Raw genomic sequence first — 20411 nt, forward strand, 5'->3', positions numbered from 1 at the left:
CATTCACCTCTGTCGTATATCACTGTGATAAGCATGAGAAATAGTGCATTTCTTTTAATTCATTACAATAAATGCCTTCAATGAAGTTTGTCCTATAAGGTAGATATTTACTAAATAGATTTAGAACTATTGGTTAAAATTTAAATAATCCATTCCTTGAAATATTATGTTCTTTACTTTACGTCAAAAATTTCGACTCGAGCCCAATGCAGAAGGTTACTGAGAGAGGAACGAACGACAACTCTGCAAGGGAGATTGCATCCGTCAGTAGAAATGGGGGGGGGGGGGAGGGTGTTATATACAGACCAATTTATTATCTGTCCGGCTTTTTCTTGGGGTTTGCTTTCTGTCCCAGAGCGTAGGAACATAATGGGTGTGAATGTTTATATTTGCAGCAAGGATTGCTTTGTTGAAAAGGTTCAACATAATTGAGACATACGTTTCACTAGCTTAGCTAGACTAGCTAAGATTATAGTATTGCAGTCAAAGAGTGAAGCTTTTGTTCTAAATATATTAGTTTAATAACTGGTTTCCGTACAATAGCTTTATGATAAGATAGAAACACTCGCATGGGCTTTCAGCTTGTTCGGTCTGGACTAAAAGTCGTACATGTTCTAGTTTTCTGAACAACAATATAGACAAACATATATCTGGGCACTTAAATTGGTCATTTTCACTTTAACTTTTGAGAAAAGCATTATCAAGGCTCAATGTAACCCGTAAGAAAAACAAGAGGCCCAAGGGCCTTAACGGTCACCTGAGTATAATACAACAATTTAGAAGTTAAATACACTGATAGTTGAAGCTTTGTTGCCCTAAAGCAAGAGAAGTAGGAAGATCAGGATCAACAAAATAATTAGTCTAGTATTCAGTATCAACTCATAAATTAAGTTCTAATCTGTCCCCCACTTAACACTATGTAGACTATTAACAAACTATTAGTGCTTCTGTACTATTTTTAAACCCATATTAAGACCTCTAGCATTGACCTCTCTTATGGTCTTTGAAGAACTTTTAATAAGATAAGTTATTTTTGTCTCATTTTTATTTATCTATTACTTACAGTTATACCTGTTTATTAAAACTAAGAAAGTACTTTTTTAATTTTACGATAAACATTCTTGCATAATTATCTTATTCTATTAACCTTTCAAATATATTATTTACAGTGATTAATTATCAAAGGTGAATGGAAAAGGGGAATAACTTCTCTCAGTAGAATACAAATTAATAGAGCCCTGCCCAGGACCAGAATGCTTATACCAATGGTCCAGATGTTTAAAAATCTGGTAGAAATACGCTTACTCATATCATTTAAACTTTTAATCAGTTTGCTTCCAATATGCCCAGAAGCAGAGAAGAATTTCATAGGTACAATGCATTTTCACTACAGATTCAACAAAGCCTTACCCTAACACCAGAACCCAAGACCAAGGGTCAAGAAATTTACAAATTTGGAAGAGTTACCCTCATCATCATAACTATGGACTTCAAGAATTAACACTTTTCCACTATATTATGAAAAGCCCCCCCCCCCCCCTCGTTATGCCAGAACCCCTGACCCTAGGACCACAAGATTTAAAAATTCTGTTCGAAGCTCCCATTTTCATCTTAGCTAAGCAATTTATTTATCAGCTCAACACTAAGGAGCAGACAGGATTAATTAATGATTAATAGAATTAATGCTTTTTCACTATGTAATCAATAGAGCCCCCCCCCCCCCCCTCCTCAAGAACCCCAAAAACTGAGGCCATATATTTAAAAATTTTGGAAGAGGCATCTTTGTCTATCATAATCATGCACTTAGTTTGTTTATATAATCTCCAGTAGCAGAGAAGAAGATTTTCAAAGAATCAATGCATTTTCACTATATAATCTATAGAGCCCCGCCCTAACACCAGAACCCCTGACCCTGGGGCCATGAAATTCACAATTTTTGAAAAGGCATCCTTATGCATCATAACCATGCACTTAGTTTGTTTAAATAATCTCCAGTAGCAGAGAAGAAGATTTTCAAAGAATCAATGCATTTTCACTATATAATCAATAGAGCCCCGCCCTAACACCAGAACCCCTGACCCTGGGACAATGGCTTTCACAATTCTGGAAGAGGCCCACCTCCTCATCATAACTATGTACTTAGTTTATCACCTTAATGACCAGGAGCAGAGGAGAAGATTTTCAAAGAATTAATGCACTTTCACTATATGATCTATATAGCCCCACCCTGGGGCCAGAACCCCTGACCCTGGGGCCATGAAATTCACAATTTTGGAAGAGGTTCTCTTGCTCATCATAACTATGTACTTAGTTACTTTATTTAATATCCAGAAGCAGAGAAGAAGATTTTCAAAGAATTAATGCATTTTCACTATATAATCTATAGAGCCCCGCCCTAACACCAGAACCCCTGACCCTGGGGCCATGAAATTCACAATTTTTGAAAAGGCACTTTTGCTCATCATAACTATGTACTTAGTTACTTTATTTAATACCCAGGAGCAAAGAAGAAGATTTTCAAAGAAATAATGCATTTTCACTATATAATCAATAGAGCCCCGCCCTAACACCAGGACCCCTGACCCTGGGGCCATGAATTTCACAATTTTGGAAGAGGCACTCTTGCTCATCATAACTATGTACTTAGTAACTTTATTTAATACCCAGGAGCAGAGAAGAAGATTTTCAAAGAAATAATGCACTTTCACTATATGATCCCTATAGCCCCACCCTGGGGCCAGAACCCCTGACCCTGGGGCCATGAATTTCACAAATTTGGTAGAGGGCTCCATGCTTATTACAATGATGCCAACAGTTTGTCTGCTTGATGTCCAGGAGTAAAGAAGATTTTTAAAGATTGCATTATTTTTGGTGGTTTTAGCCCCACCCCTCAGGCCCCAGGGGGGCAGGAACCATGAAAGTCACAATTTTTGTTCCCCTTCACCCATAGATGCTATATACCAAATTTGGTTGAAATTGGTTGAGCGGTTCCTGAGAAGAAGCTAAAAATGTTCAAAAGTTTACGAACGACGAACGACGTACGACGACGGACAAAAACGGATAGCAATAGGTCACCTGAGTTTACTCAGGTGACCTAAAAATTGTAACAGTTAGTTATTATCAAAAATAGATGGCACTTGATTCTAAAACTACGGATAAGTCTTATGACAAGTACGGTAAACACCGAGGTCCTCATGTTTTAAATTTATTCACCCTAACTTTTGACACATCAATGATGTGGAGAAAAAATAAGTACAAGATTGTTTGTTGTAGACTGTTTTTGGAAAATAGGTTGAAATGTACCTTATTATCTATAGGTCAAATTAAAGCTTGCATGCTGTTTACATTTTTGAATGGAAACAGTACATGTACCTGGATTCCGTTTCGTATCTTCAAATAATTTAAATAGCTGATTCATTTTTTTTCGAGGAGATTTGGTTTATAAAAATTAGAAGTAACGAAAAGGATAGTCATATTAAGGCTGTCCAGTCAGTTCTATGTCTAACGTCACCCACACCCATAGGTTTCGGAGAAATGGGCACTTTGAAAAAAAAAATTAAAAAAAAACAAAAAAATAAAAACAAAACAAAAACAAATCGGCATTTTTTTTTTCAAGTTTCTAAATCCAGTTGTCTTTTACTTTAAGCGACTAAAAGCTGCATTCGATCCGTAGGGAAACACAACGTTTGGGCCCTCTAGCTGTGAGGTATATATGAGCTAAGTCTATCATTTAAACTGAAAATGATCATTATAAACAATAAGCTTACATGATGTACAAATATTGACAGTATTTTAATTCATGTAAATTAGTTAACACTTAATTTATTTGCTTGAAAATTTTGTTTTATTTTTTTCTTCTTCTCTCATAGGTTTTGAAGTTTGTAGGTGACGTTAAACGTAAAATCAATTTCAGCCAGCCTAGATCTCGATTCTCTTGACCCTAAATACTAAGTATTGGTCATTGATCATAAATCTTTTGTTTTCTACCTTCCCAAAAATAGAGTACAAGTAAACCCATAACATATGATTTACAAATATATAGGTCTACTTTTGAGGGGATAAGATTTTGATTCTTATCACTAAGATTTCCAATATTAAAATGATGTTATTTTACACGCTAAAAGTTTAGACTTCAAAGCTTAAAATCTCGAAACAAAATTTATCAATTATTGATTTTATCATAGTCTTATTTATACATAGTTAACAAATATCAGTTCAAACAAAACTGATCTTTATTTTCCTTTTTATTATTGAACTGTATATCTAATGGACAAATCTTTTCCTGCCAATAAACTGACTGGGATTCATGAGATTCATTCCACCCATCATATTCTGTATCAGCTGATTCGGGTTAAAGTTAGGCATGCTTCCTCCACTACTGGAACTTGACCCACCACTAGAACTGCTACCGGAACTTCCACCACCCATCATGTTGGATGGTGACATCATTTGACTTGATCCTCCGCTTGAACTTCCGCCACTTGAACCTCCACCACCCATCATGTTGGGTGGTGACATCATTTGACTTGATCCTCCACTTGAACTTCCGCTGCTTGAACTACCACCACCCATCATGTTTGATGGTGACATCATTTGACTTGATCCTCCGCTTGAACTTCCGCCGCTTGAACTTCCACCACCCATCATGTTTGATGGTGACATCATTTGGCTGGATCCACCACTTGCACCTCCGCTAGAGCTTCCACCACTCATCATTTGGCTGGATCCACTGCTTGAGCTACCGCCTGAGCTACTACCAGCTGATCCGCCCATATTGGACATAAACATGCTTGGGTCGATTTTATTATTTTCTGGTTTATTTAGGGAATTTGGGTCGAAACTTCCACTTCCACTGCCACTAGATCCACCACTACCACCCATACTGGACATGCTTGAACTGCCCCCACTTCCTCCCGAGGAACCACTGTTCATCATGTTGGCGTTTACCTGTTGGCCAGAAGCCATCTGTTTTATATTGTTCTGCAGCATCTGATTGTTCATGGAAGTAGGATCAAAACCACCTGACATGCTAGATGATCCTCCACTCATTTGACTAGATCCGCCACCCATTTGACTGGATCCTCCACTTGAACTCCCTGCGCTTTGGGATTGTGACATCTGTTGATTCATTGCGTTAGGGTTAAATGAGGAAGTACCAGCGGAGGAACCACCAGAGCCCCCACTTGCTTGAGGCGAGTTACTTGAACCTCCACCACTTTGTGACTGAGACATTTGTTGATTCAGTGTGTTTGGATTGAACGATGAAGACCCAGACGAACCTCCACTCATTTGACTAGAACTACTGGATCCACCACTTGAACTACCGGCACTTTGAGATTGTGATATTGGTTTATTAACGGCACTGGGATTAAATGATGATGTTCCACCGCTACCTCCAGTGCTGCTTTGAGAATTTTGCTGCATCATTTGGTTATTTAAAGCATTTGGATCGAATCCCCCAGATGATGAACCACCACTTTGCATCATCTGATTATTGAGTGAATTTGGATCAAACGACGAAGTGGCTCCAGAAGAACTGCCAGTATTCGGCGGACCATTATTGGCACTCTGCATCATTTGATTATTCAGAGAGTTTGGATCAAATGATGATGAAGCACCTGACGAAGCCCCAGATTGAGAGCCTGAAGATCCACCGCTAGGGGACCCAACATTTCCTGTTCCTTTAATGGACGAAGCTGCAATCTGAGCTTGTTGTTGAAATAATGCATTTGGATCAAATGAAGACCTCCGAAGGGAATATCCTGATTAGAAAATACACATAAATATTATGTCAATTAAACGCTCATATTTCACTCTGTAAGTCCATTGTGATAAGAAATCAGTCACTGACCAGGCTTAAGATGACAAGACTATTAATGTTAGACTATAAATGTGTTCAAGGGAATTTACATCGTAATTATATATTATAAATATCGTTCAGTCGACTATCTTAAGTAAAAACAATGCTATAAAAAAAGACAAGTAACAAATACTATAAAAAATATTCTACATCATAATTTGTCATAGTGCCAGCACTAGTATTTTCGCAAAATTGTTATTTTATAGGAACTCACCGAATGTGTAGGTAGCAAAGCATATTGTGCTCATCAAAGCTACTACTCCCCTCATCTTGAAAAAGACCAGCTGACTGTCAAACGCCTTAAATTTAATTCACCAATCAGAATCCTCCTACGAGAGAGAGATTCGAAGATTGTCCATTTATGGTATTATATAATTGTTATCAAACACCTGTTCACAGGAAGGTCAAATGGTCGCAGAATAGTCAAGTGATACCGTATATAAAAGGTTAATGTATGGTAATGTATTAAGGACTCTTTATCTTAGTCGATCAAAAAATAGTCGTATTTGTAATGCGTCAAAAATAAGAAACGTTTTTAATAAAATGCAAGAAATGTTAATGTGATATAATAACAAAATTTTTATTATAAATCAATGGTTGCAGTAAAACCAACTTACGTTTTATTACGAGCTCACTTTCCTTACACAACAGTGAACCTGTGTTTAAATATTTATAAAAAGGAAAATGAAATTAATAATAATAACTATGCAATTATCATTAATGTAATGATTTTTTCTAATTCATCCAGAAATTCGATTTTATCAGATTGTGAGCATATTAAAGTAGATGGTTTTTCATTAAATCTAGTGGGGCATTTTTTGTCATTTTCCGTCCAAACTTTTGCAAGGAATCGAAATTACAGCATTTTTTCCCTCAGACCGTTAAATGCATACATGATTTTTACAAGATTTGTGAAGATAACAAGCAGTGATCATTCTCAAAAGTCCACTTAAACAAAACACATTATGAGCTAGTCAACACGGACCTCTGAAAACATAGGTGGGATCAGGTGTCATGGAGGAGTAGGCAGAACCTGTCTACCGGTTACATCCGTGGTGTGCTCTTTGTCATGAGTTGGTAAACGGCAAAAATCCGTATACAATTCAGTGTGAAAATAATAGCCTAACAATTTGTCTGAAAGACGTCAATCAACATTCGACTTCACAACACTGTATTTGAAAACAAGGTAATTGTCGACCATAGAATTTGCGAAATGTTGACGTTTAACAAGTGTTGATATCCTTTATTCTCTATATCCTTTATATCCTCAAGGCCTACCGTGACACGGGACCTGGGTTTATAGGTCTCATCCGAAAGACTCGTACCTTTCACTTCTAGTGCTGGGTGGTTGGTGAAGGAACGAGAACGAGAATTGAACTCGGTGCCTCCCGATCACGAAGTGCCCTACCACTAGGCTACCTCGACCGGTGAACATTTTTAAATGAGCCGCATACTGACAAGCAAAATAATGTACTTCTGTTTAATCCATAGCATGTAATGTGCAGTTATAGTAAATGTCGCTATCCCGAACTCGACGGGGCTAATAATAAAGTTACATAATGAGTCAAAATTTTGTGTTTCTTTTAAGATAATTGCATGTATCATAAATCAAAAGATGTGAAATATGAATAAAGCGAAGTTTTAACAACTCAAGTGCACTGTAAAAAAAAAATTGCAAAAAATAAGTGCCGGAGAAAACAAAGGTTGTATCTATCGCATGGTTGTTATCGTTAATGTCAACAATGTCAAGGTCACGCATCTTTAATTTTTAATGAGAAATTTGTAAACAACATTGAATTGGAGCAAGCAGTTCTGAAGTGTTTTGAAGATGGAATAAACTTCTCGGTCATCCGACATCTATACCTATGGTAACTTCTTCAGTCAACTTTTCTGCGCATGCACACAATAAAGAGGAAGAAGTGAAGCAATATTTTCGTGTTGGGACAGACAAAAATTATTTTTACTTATATTTTTCTCCATAAGAATAGATTTTTTAGATTCTGAAACGTGTACGTAATTTTCTGAAACCTAATACTTTCAAGAATTGAACAAAAGTGCATGTATCATGCAAAAAATCTACTCTTGTCGATTTTCCCGTTTCTGTCACGGTGTTTTTGAATTCGAGATAACGAGGTTATAAAGCATATACAAGGAATGATCAAAAAGCTCTGACTATATTTACAAAACCACAAATCAGATCAGAATGAAATTTACCAACCATATAGTCATACACATGTTCTATAAATAGCAGATGTTATGTTATGTTTTGCTGCATGTTTGTGACGTCACAATTTGAAAATGATGTATGTAGATTTGTTATGACAAAAAATGGTTGACTCAGTCGTACTCGAGCAATAAACGGCTGTAAAGTTTAACGCATATATTGGAAATTCCTTTGCAGTAGCATATGATAATTTGTACAAGGTTTATGAAGACAAAAGACTTGCTAGAAGTTCAATCATTAATTGGATTGATTGTTTTTGTAAAGGAAGGGAGATGGTTAAAAATGATGTTTCTTCTGTTGCCAAGTGAAGGCAAGAGGAGTCGAGTTGTGATAGTCACCATGCTCATTCTGGGAAAGGATATCCTTATCCACCCATCCTATTGCCGAGATTTGGCCATTTCTGACAAATGGAATGTTCTTGTTATAAAAAATCATTTGCATGGTAAGAAATATAAGACTCGGAAAAATCTTTTAGATTCTGTGAACAGAACACTACGGAGCATGTCACGTGATGACCGCCTTGATCACGCGATTCGCGCATGGGCAGAACGGTAGCAGATGTGCACTAAAATCGGAGAGGACTACTTCAAAAAATAATGAACACTGAAACTTAACTTTATTTCTTTTATGGAAATAATTCAATTAGTTCGCGAAGTTTTTGATCACCCCTCATAGAAAAGTAGTTGGGGTTGGTTTTAGGGCCCAGGGGGGCGAAGCCGAAGCTCTCAGGTTTTAGGAGCTTTTGGAAGTTTTCTGACTAATTTTATTTAAGGTATTATTAATGCAAAACTAGTATCCCAGCCCCCCAACAATTGATTTATTAATCTTATGTTTATTTCTGGTCACAAAAAAAAGGGGGGGGGGGCGGACCCCATGTCCCCTATAAATCCGCCAATGCAATTGTACACATGTATATCTATATAGAAAACTGAAATAGTTTTACGTAGTATATTTTCCGGGTGACTTTTGATGGCATCATCAAGTTTTCTTGTAGAGAATATACATGTTTGTAAGAAGCAGACCAGGAAAATAATGTATCAATCATTTTAAAAATCATTTTACTAAATGGGGGAAATTATGGGAGTATAGGTGTGATTTTATCAGGCCAGGGTGTAAATTTCTATACATAATGTAAAAATATTAAAATCCAAATGTTAAACTGCATAACTGTGTAGATCATATTTCCCACAAATTCACCAATTTACATTGTTACTAAGGGTTAGGTTTCTACTTGAAGTCCAATACACGTCATTTTATTGGTAATTCATAATTTCCCACGCCATTTCTGGAAAAGTGAAATAATTGGTGCGTTTGAATATGTTTTTCTGTGGATGCATTGTTGGACTTGACGTATGTAGAATTTCTAAATTGACGGAGTAGGCTAGTTTCTAATTAAAACTACTTCCAATAAATAAATCATTGCTATTATATCCTATAATTTGTTTAAACTGTACTAGCTCTATAAACACGCGGCTCGGTATATCAGATATCTATTGTTTCGAAAGAAAGATATGTACTTTGAAATGCAGTCTTATAGTTTTGAACTTCACCGTAATGTTAAAAAAACCACCCACTCTGTAAATTCGGAACGAATGTTACATTGAAAGCTTGCCACAAACTTTTAAAAAAAAAAAAATTCAACTTTTAACACATTGACCATTATTTTGTCAATTTACAGAATGTAATGAATTGTGCATCGAGATTTGAGTGTAAAAACCCAGTTTCACGGCGTATGAAAGCTAAAAGTGACCACGTAGCTCGTGCCATAAAGGAATCATCACTCAAATTATCGACAAAATTAAAATCATTTGAAAGTGAATAGAAAAAAAGTATATACATTGTACGTTCTTTTTTGAAGGACCAAAAGTTTGAATTAGGGTGAATTCCAAAAAAATAATGACCAAAAACATATTTATCAACCTGCACTTTAAATACAGGCAAGAGGAATTAATTTCTATGCCTCAGCATATGTCTTTAGATAGTGTCTATATACCTGCCAAATATCTCATTGACATCTCAATTCACAAAAAAGTTATGCCCAAAAATGATGCTAAAAATGTCAGGAGTGCAATACCTTTTTGTGACATTTTGAAAATTCGATCTGTGAAATAAATAATATTGGTTTATGTTGGAAATAAAGACTTTCCTGATAATAATAATAATAATGATAATAATAAAAAAAACTTTATTTAAAGAAGGTAACCTGGTTAGTGCATGCACTTTTCTTCCCCAGGGCCTTCTATATATCAATTACAAAGATATACAAGTACACATGTAAATATATAATTCAACATATGACAGTAAAAGTCTTAAGGAATTCCAATAACAAAATTATAGAGTGTCCATGTCTGGTAATATGTACATACAGCTAACAACCATATTCAAAGTATTGAGTTTTAAATGCAAACCGTAGCAACTTTTGCTCGACCAAGTTGTGGTCATGGCTGATGTTGAAAAAATGTTATACCATGTCAGGAGTGCAACAGAAAAAAATGTAGTGTTGCCAAAAAAAAACATCGATTTTAAAAATCTGAAAGACAAGTCAAAAAAGAATTTTCAAAGTGTAAAACAATAACCTTTATACAATTTTAAACTTAAAATGTTATATAAATCACAAGCAGCATTAATAAGAGTCAAGTATCTGTGCATATCCAATAATGTCAGGAGTGCAACATTTGATGTTTTGTTCCCCAGCATGAAAAAAACTTTTACCAGTATATGATTCTCTGATTTTTATTTTGGAAAATAAAGACACAAAGAACATTTTTACCAAATAGATTTATCAATAACAGGGTCTGTCTGTGTTTCAGATCTATATTTGTATGGTCAGGAGTGCAACATATTTTTTCAAAGATTCAAGTTATATGATGAAAAGACTTCTATTCTTGCTAAGAAATATTCTATGGTTTATGGCCGACACAATGACCTTGTCAGCAAATACAATTTATCATTAAGTCAAATCCTGGCAGACGTTTTTCATACTAATTGTTAGGCCATTATTTACACACTGAATTTGTCGACGGTTTTTCTGTTATTTCCCGATCAAAGGAGCACACGTGTCGGCAGGGGATGCTCACTCCTCCATGGCACCTGATCTCACCTCTTATGTTTTAGAGGTCCGTGTTTGCTCTGCCCCAAAATTTGTATTGTTTAATGGACTTTTGAACTTGAATACTGTTCGTTATCTCCATACATTTCTCTTTAATTAATAATGATTTATTTGAATAATTTAGTACTAAATTATTGACAGTTTTATTATTTTTAAATTTTATCAATTCAGATGTGTTTTTATCTTTTCTTTGATTTTTTATGAATGTAAAAATAAACACACTGAAAAAATTGTTATAAATTGTTATAAAATTCAAGTAATTCCACCTCAACTTAACTGAAACAACAGAACATGTTCTGATGGTAATTAATGCTTCACAATTCTACTTTAAAGACTCTTGGTAAGGAGTGCAACAAATGTGTTAGAATTATTGCTGATCAAAAATAAATGTATACAAAAAAATATGAGTCGAGTTCTGGTTGACATCAGTTGTTTACAGTGTTCGTCCTGTGAAAGAAAATATACTACAAAATATGTTTTATCTTCTAAATATGTATTTTAGCTTTTTTTTTTTTTTTTTTATAAATTTTTTTCTGACATAAATAGGGAATAAATCAAGATATAAAGACAACTGTAAATACTTTCATGTGTTTTAATTATTAAGTATTGGACTTTAAATATTGTACAATTTCGTTACCACTTGATGCTGCCAACACTTTATGAATTTTTGTGTTCTATGGTTTTTAATTTTACTGCAGTCAGAAGTGCAACAAAACTGTTTTAAAATTATCAATAATCTTCAGCTATCTTTACTAAAAAATAAATTTAAAAAAAGTTTGATAGTATTTCATGTTCAAAACATTATGTCTATCAACTAATTACAGATATTTTACAGAGAATAGTTTTCATCACTTAAAACATATTTTAAATACAATGTGTGTATATATATATATATATATATATATATATATATATATATATATATATATATATATATATATATATATTGCAAATAATCATGTTTTGAAGTCTTGAAAATATGAAAAACTCGCCGTAAATGATAAAAAAATATAAAAACGACGAACTGATTTACAAACTAAAAATGGGTTATTATGGGTTATACGTGTATATATTTTTTAAATAAGTTAAAGAAAATACATATCAGATGTCAGGAGTGCAACACAATAATGTTAAATAGGGTCACTTCAAAATCTAGTATTTTTTGTAAGAAAACTTGCATATCAATATTCTTTTTTGGCTTAGATTAAAAGAATTGACTTGAATGTACAAAAACGTGACTTTGGGGGAATTTTAATGTTTCATATTTCATTCATAATAAAACTGAAAACCAGAATTGAAAAAAATAATGTAAAATAACAATCAAAAAGATAAAAAAATTTCCACATATACTAGAGAAAAAAAACTCCATCAAGGTTTAGATCTAATCATTTATATCCCTGATACCATTTTGAAGCATAAAAAAACTAAAATTTCTTTTGGTTATGTATTTTATAAAGTCTTTTAGGATGTAGTGATATTTTCTTTTTTCAAATAAAGTTTTACTAATAAAAATTCTGAAACTTTTTTATCCAATTGTCTATTGTATTGCAACTTCAGGCATTTTAACTAGAATGCATGTACAATATGATGATATAAGTGAAAAATATATTATGGGTAGTTGAATTTTTTCAAAAAAATTTAATTCGGTGGTCATTATTTTTTAATTCACCCACCACTGGAATCTGAATTTCAGACACTAAGCATAAACATAACTGCAAAAACTATAATTCTGAGAAACAGTGGAAGTAAAGAGAAGAATTCATGCGCGAATCTAGAGAGAAGTCGGGGGGGGGGGGGTCCGCCCCCCGGGGATGATTTTCAGAGTTACTAATTTTCTATGTAAAGTAATCAAAAAATCGCCTTTGACACCCTCCCCCATAGGGATCCCTCGTAAAATCCTGAAGAGGGTCACGCGTATGAAGAAAATTTACTTACTAGGAAAGTGTTTTGCCCAACCCCCTCCATTTTTTGGTCAAAAAAATTCCGAGTCCGATATTTGTTTGAGTTGGTGTAGGACACCAACCCTCCCACCCCTACTTCTACAAGTAAGAGCCTCGTTAACGTCCCTACGCTCCTTATACAAGTAAAAAGTATCTTGCCGTGAACCTCTAGCATGCAGGAGTAACCCCTCCCCCCTTTTCGAAAAATCCCTGGATCCGCCCGCGAATGGAATTTAATACATGTATACCCTTTCGGTGATATAATAAATGTATTTTCGGGTTTTACCCTATATACAAGCATTTAAATGTGTTTAAAGCTAACGAATAAAAAAGTATTTCATGAAGATTGTTTTACAATTAATAAATGACTTCATTTCCTTAAAAGAATTACTTGCACGGTTGTCAACCTTCGCTTTCAAACGTAAAATGTAAATAATATCATAATGGGAGAATCAATAAAATGAAAGTATGCAACTAATTGAAAGTGTTATCTCATTTATTCTTTTAACAATAAAATTATTCTTTTTTTTTCTAATAGAATTCTGTACTCACAGCTAGCTTTATAAATCAAAAAGAATGTTGTACAAGTTCTTTCCTGATTTTGGAAAGGTGAGAAAAGAAAACTCGAGAAAAATGACCTAAATACCCAGAGGTTGAACAAGTTTAAGTGCTGCTTCAGTTCATTAACAAATATAAGGCTCTATATCTATAGGAATATTCAAACGTATCTTAATTAAACATGAAGGTCAAGTAAGCTAGCTGTGCCAATAGAACATTCAACAACCGGCTTACGCTTGATAACATATGAATAATATCTCCATAACGATACTCATCATTAGTTCAAAAGTTAAGTATTCACGAGACACGAAATGATATCACTGATTTAGAGCCTCACAGAGATCGATATCAAAATGTCCGTCTTTTGATTTGTACAAATAAAACAGATTAAGTCGTGTTTTCCTTTCATCAGTTATAATTACATGTACATGTATGTGTTCATATAGTTTTGTTTTTGGTCAAGGAGAAAACTTATTGCAAGTAAACACTATAACCACATAGTCAATATAAAAAAAAGCTTGTAAATAAACTGTATACCTAAGGCTATTACATGTATGAAATTCAGATGAAAATTGAATTTTTATTTTCAATTTGATTTTAAGTAAGATCATTCGTTAACTCACACGACCATTTTAACTGTGTTTTGAAATCTGACAAGTTTGTTGATGATAGTAAATATTTGATTTACTGTGGATTTTTTCACCAGCTTAACTTTTGAATGCTGAAAAAATTCAATGTTAACACGTGTCAACTAGTTTGCATTTCAAAATATTAAAAGTTAATTTAGCTTACATTTGTATGCATTTTTTATTCGATGAGGAAGCATGTGTCTGTAGTAAGACTCAAGTCCAATAAAAAATAAAGTTAAGGACACATGCTAAACAAAAAAAAATGGATTCATAAATTGGTTTATATTTTAGGACTTATTTTGGTTGTAAATAATGCTATATCAAATCTCTCAAATATTTTTTTTTTTTAAATAATTGTTGGCTTACTATGATGTTCAAATTTCTTCCTTTTTTCATCTTCGTTATAGATACAATTTTTCCATCTCTATATAGGACATTCTTCTTTTGTATTCTATAATTTTCCATTTGTATTGTATAATTTTTCATTTGTATTGTACAATTTTTATTTGTATTCTAAAATTTTCCATTTGTATCACAAATTCTATAATTTCCCATTTTGAATTGTATATTTTTTCATTTGTATTGTATAATTTTCGATTTCTTTAGTGTAATTTTCCATTTGTATTCTATAATTTTCTATTTACATTCTATAGTTTTCCATTTATATTGTATGATTTTCCATTTGTATTGTATAAATTACCAGATAATAAAAATCAAAAAAATACAAATGAAAAATCATACAATACAAATGAAAAATTATACTTTATAAATGAAAATTTATAGAAATAAATATAAATGGACAATTATAGATTATAAATAAAAATTATACAATTCAAATAGAAAATTATACAATACAAATAGAAAATCATACAATACAAAAAGAAAATCATACAATAGAAATGGAAAATTATATAATACAAAATGGAAAAGATAAAATTTTGCAACTTTTGACATGTTAAATGAAACTGTTGGAAAACAATGTTAGTTACTAATATACGTATATCTAACATATTACTTTTGTATGATTTTACAGTAGTATTCATCTATTTATTTGTATTTTAGTTGTAGTAATTTCCATCTGCTTATTTGTATTTTCAGAAATCTTCATCTATTTATTGTATTTCACAGTAATATTCATCTATTTATTTGTATTTTACAGTAATATTCATCTTCTTATTTGTATTTTACTGTAATATCCATCTGTTTCTTTGTATTTTACAGTAATCTCCATCTGTTTATTTGTATTTTACAGTAATATTAATTTATTTGTATTTCACAGTAATCTCCTCTATCTATTTGTATTTCACAGTAAATCTCCATTTGTTTATTTGTATTTTACAGTAATATTAATCAATTCATTTGTATTTCAAAGTAATCTCCTTTATCTATTTGTATTTCACAGTAAATCTCCATCTGTTTATTTTGTATTTTACAGTAATATTAATCAATTTATTTGTATTTCACAGTAATCTCCTCTATCTATTTGTATTTCACAGTAAATCTCCATTTGTTTATTTGTATTTTACAGTAAAATTAATCAATTTATTTGTATTTTACAGTAATCTCCTCTATTTATTTGTATTTACAGTAATCTCCATCTATTTATATTTTACAGTAATCTCCTCCATTTATTTGTATTTTACAGTAATCTCCTCCATTTATTTGTAATTTACAGTAATATTAATCAATTTATTTGTATTTTACAGCAATCCCCATCTGTTTATTTGTATTTTACATTAATATGCATCTGTTTATTTGTATTTTACAGTATTCTTCTCTATTTATTTGTATTTTACAGTAATCTCCTCCATTTATTTGTATTTTACAGTAATCTCCATCTATTTATATTTTACAGTAATCTCCTCCATTTATTTGTATTTTACAGTAATCTCCTCTATTTAATTGTATTTCCATCTATAGATTCCATCTATTAATTTGTATTTTACAGTAATCTCCATCTGTTTATTTGTATTTTAAAATAATCTTCATCTATTTATTTGTATTTTACAGTAATCTCTATCTATTCATTTGTATCTTCATCTATCTTCATTCTAGGAATCAAAAGACAAAACCAATGATGATTTTTAAGTCAAGCACTATAGGACGAAAGGATTTTCCATTGCAGATTTTCCACGAAAACTAAAATAATACGAATGTACAAGTAATAATAAGTCAAAGTACTTTTGTCAATTCAGAGAGAGAGAGAGAGAGGATAGTTATTATATATTGAAAACTAATATTTATGTATTAAATGATGTATAAAATAGAACATTAATTGGAGCTGTTCAGTTTGTTTTAGCAAATAATTTGACGTAATTAAACATCAGTTCTTGCCATGATTTTATTGAATTTCTATGTGATCTCCCAGTTAAGCTTATATGTTTGATCACTCCGACGTGTTTTTCTCCGATATCCTCTTAACTACTCCGAAATTTAGTTTAATAGATGTATTCAACTTATTTCTAGATTATGCAAGGCGTTGCTATTTTTCCTTAATTTTCCATTGTTAATGTATTTTTTTACTATTAAACAGGAACTTTAAACATGCATATATTTTGGCTATAATCATCTTTTTTTAAAGTTGTTAAATATAACAAGTCATAGTGTTGGCTAAATTCGATAAATAATGATTTTTTTTTAATTACGATGAAGAAGAAGTATGTTTAAAGCGTAATAATTTGAGGCTTAATTTTGATAATGAACCACAAAGCAAAGAACTAAATCATTATTCAGGTTTATCAACCATACAGCGGGGTACAAACATGTTTTAATTAAACAAAGAGCCCATATATACGCTTTGGACCTCCTCTAAAATGTGCAAATATAAAATTGATCAGTGTCACACAATCTGTGCTTACACAGATTCAATAAAGGAATTGTACCCCATAATAAATGAGCAATTCTATTTAGCTGATACCCCTTAAAGAGTTTCCTCGTGAGATCGAAGGCAACGCATATAATCAAACATACACAGAATGATCCCATTGATTTTATACATGAAAAGAGAGAGAAACATTAAAAATGTGCATTTCAGCTTTTGATTTGAGTAATTAAAGAAACTTACATTTAAAAATCAATTGCACTTTGCCTTTGAAGAATTGATTGGTATTGATAATATCGAATAAGCTGATTAATATTACACACAATGGGGGATTCAGTATTGAAATTTTTTTCAATAGCCATGATTAAGAATGTTGCATAATTTCAATACCTCACGGTTTGACATACAGGTGTATAAATTGTTTTGGATAGTAAATAGGTGGTCAGTATAGTTGTTTGTAAATTATGAACTTGTACTCGGTACATTTTATTAATGTATTTATCCCTGAATTACAAAAATTGACGTCAATTGTGTTAAGTTCGTGGCGACCGAGGTATGCAATATGCTAATTACATTACATTTAATTGAATGGCGGTGCAGAATTGAAAAATTCTACAATGCAAATATTGAATTTAATAAAGGAACATGATGCAAACATACAAATAGCGGCTTAATAATTTAGATCAATACAAAACATTCGATATAGGTTCCCTGTTTACAAGTTCATGATTAAAAATAAGTCATTATTTAAATACAAAAATAATCTATCGCCCTTAAATTTACTTTCGTATGCTTATATCTATCAAAGTATAAAGGAACTTTGGGAATATTTCCTTAATTATACAATTAGATTTTTATCATCGTATTCTCTCTTTTTTTTCTCGAGATACAGAAAAAAAGAGTCCTATAGGAACGTAACTTTGTGAATTTTCATGAACGAAATTTGCTGTCTTAAGCCAATAAAAATTTAGGTAGCTCTCACCTTGTTGAGATTTAAATAGTCAACTAGTGAAAAAAAAAATAAAAAGGGAAATGTTGGCAAAAGTATCAGTTACAAACAAAAAGGTAAAAAAAAATATCATTTTGAATGAAAAATATGTGCGGGTGTCAATATAAATCCCCTCAAGAAATGAAACGTCCTTCATATAACTCGGTATACATTGGCACCAGCTATCATTTAATCTCAGAGATACATTATCACTCATCTTTGATGTTTTAAATCGACATTGTCTGAAATTCTTACATCTGCAAAAAGTACATGCATCAAAAGTTTTAAAAGCATTTTCCGTGTTGATGTAAAAGCTTCTGTTTGTAATTTTTACAGCGATATTCTGAATAGTTTGGATAAAATCAATGATGACGACAACTGCTAAAAGTTTTGTAATGTCCTGTTTCTAACATTTAAACATACCCTTCTTTTATAAACCCAACATTAATTTTAAAAGTTGTTTCAGAAACTGTGTTTTAAGAATGACAAGTAACAATTCTTTCCAGATTTTAGCAATGGTTTTCTATATTGTAATAAATCCAACAAAGGGAATAACATTTACTGTATTGCTTCTTGAAATATAAAAAGAGAAAATATGGCCTTTGTATTTTGAGAAAAAAATTAAATCGTCATAGCGTCGTCGTCAGGGACCACAGTTGGCTCTTTGTTGAGAACAAAAGACCGCTCAAAGTCAGCTCGAGCAGATAAGCAGGTCTCGCTCATGCTGAGCCGCTTGGACATTAAGAGATTGCTCTTTCTTCTACTCAAAACTGATTCGTTCTCACTTTCAGCATTAATAGACTGCAGAGATGTTGTGTAGAAGGGTTTTTGTTTTTCAATTCTCGGGACTCCAGGAACATGATGATGGAAAAATCTGTCACAAAAGGGCTTATCCTCTCTCTCACTGATAATACCTTTAAGAGGTTTAGGCTGCGTAACATGTGTCTTAAAAGCAGTCTCCTCAGAGGTCTTCATGGGGAGCCGAAGTCTCAAATACGGCATGTCTTCCATGTGAGGTAATTTTTTGTTAAAGGATTTAAGTTCATGTTGTATTTTGGCTTTCTCTTTTTTAAGAAGTTTGTCGGCGTCCCGTTTGTATTTCTCCAACGTTCGAATTTGCACTTTGAGTCTATAGTCCAGTAGTCCATTTATAACTTTGGTTTTTTTGCGTGCTTCTGCGTCCAGTTTATCATACACATTTGGTAAACAGGCATTGTTAATTGGAGGTGCGCTGACTGGTAGTCCTCCGATACTCATCAATAACCGAGTCGTATTGTCCAGTGTCATTTTCTAACCTTTGAGGACTCCAAAATACTGCTGATTTAAAGTCTGATATATAATTCCCACTTAATACACGACTGTCCCTATTTTTATGATTATTAAAAATATATATTAATATATTATACCGTGTTATGGCTTTCAATGGATCCCAACCTGTATGGATCTGAACTTTGTTGGAATTCGGTTTATTTCTTCATGAAAATATGAACTTGAGTATCGATTTCTCTTCATACACGGGTTTATCCGCTGGAATTGTAAATATCTGTTTCCTCGCCAAACGTCCACGATTCCTGCACATCAATGATGGAATGGTAATCAAAATGAAAAGCTCGGTACTTGGTTTCTTGCTCGTTCTACTGTTGAAACGATGGATGAAACGCGAGGCGCTATCAGTTTTTTGTATTATTTTTCAACCAATCAATACCTGTCATAAAGAAAATTTGAATTAATCTTTGCTGAGCATATTAATTCCTTCAGCTAACAGAAGACCGTAAATTAAAAAGATATCCCTTGAACGCTCTAGACTTTTTATCCTTTCCGTTTGTCATCAAGCAACAAAAGAAATTGATTATTTTCACTCAGTATATATATATATACCCTTTGGATTTTTCTCATTTAAATGATCATGCAATATAAATTTCCCTTTGTCGTAGATAATGTTTGCGAAAGAATTAAATTCCTTTCATGGAAGATTCGAGGAGTATATTTTCCCAAATGGTAGTGAGGCAGCGAAATCCTTTCTGCAAAGACTGTAAAAGTCAAACACTACTCGTACTTAAAGTGTTAAAAAGATCCTCACCTTTTCGTGCATGTCATATCCATATGAAAAAGAAACCGTAATCAAACACGCAACGGCTTTACATCAAATGTGTTGGTCCACTTTCTCTGGCATAACTGAAATGGCTCAATTTGCCTTTAAATTCGCTCAGGTTTGACAAAAATTGATGAATGATATATTTCACCTTTATTGTCAGTCCTTCACATTAATAACTTTCTGACTT

At 32.7% G+C, this 20411-nt stretch overlaps 2 protein-coding genes across 2 annotated transcripts; both read right to left on the reverse strand.

Moving 5' to 3' along the window:
- Nucleotides 1-4236: 4236 nt before the first annotated feature.
- On the reverse strand, nt 4237-6142 carry LOC133183765 (uncharacterized transmembrane protein DDB_G0289901-like). Its single transcript, XM_061318674.1, has 2 exons — nt 6075-6142; nt 4237-5762 (listed from the first exon to the last, which is right to left on the reverse strand). The coding sequence occupies exons 1-2, from the start codon at nt 6127-6129 to the stop codon at nt 4264-4266; spliced, it is 1554 nt and encodes a 517-aa protein (XP_061174658.1). The 5' UTR covers nt 6130-6142; the 3' UTR covers nt 4237-4263.
- A 12503-nt stretch (nt 6143-18645) lies between these two features.
- On the reverse strand, nt 18646-19566 carry LOC133183766 (uncharacterized). Its single transcript, XM_061318675.1, has one exon. The coding sequence runs from the start codon at nt 19414-19416 to the stop codon at nt 18751-18753; it is 666 nt and encodes a 221-aa protein (XP_061174659.1). The 5' UTR covers nt 19417-19566; the 3' UTR covers nt 18646-18750.
- Between the last annotated feature and the right edge of the window lie 845 nt (nt 19567-20411).

Source organism: Saccostrea echinata, unplaced genomic scaffold (assembly GCF_033153115.1).
Source record: "Saccostrea echinata isolate AGI-Se365-2 ecotype Australia unplaced genomic scaffold, CSIRO_AGI_Sech_v1 ptg000009l, whole genome shotgun sequence".
In the NCBI taxonomy this organism is placed as follows: domain Eukaryota; kingdom Metazoa; phylum Mollusca; class Bivalvia; order Ostreida; family Ostreidae; genus Saccostrea; species Saccostrea echinata.

Excerpts from the sequence above, each read along its gene's own strand:
- LOC133183766 (XM_061318675.1), bottom strand. The coding sequence starts at position 19,416 with ATGACACTGGACAATACGACTCGGTTATTGATGAGTATCGGAGGACTA.
- LOC133183765 (XM_061318674.1), bottom strand. The coding sequence starts at position 6,129 with ATGAGGGGAGTAGTAGCTTTGATGAGCACAATATGCTTTGCTACCTAC. Across the intron at positions 5,763-6,074 it reads CTTTGCTACCTACACATTCG|GATATTCCCTTCGGAGGTCT; the intron begins GTGAGTTCCTAT and ends TTTTCTAATCAG.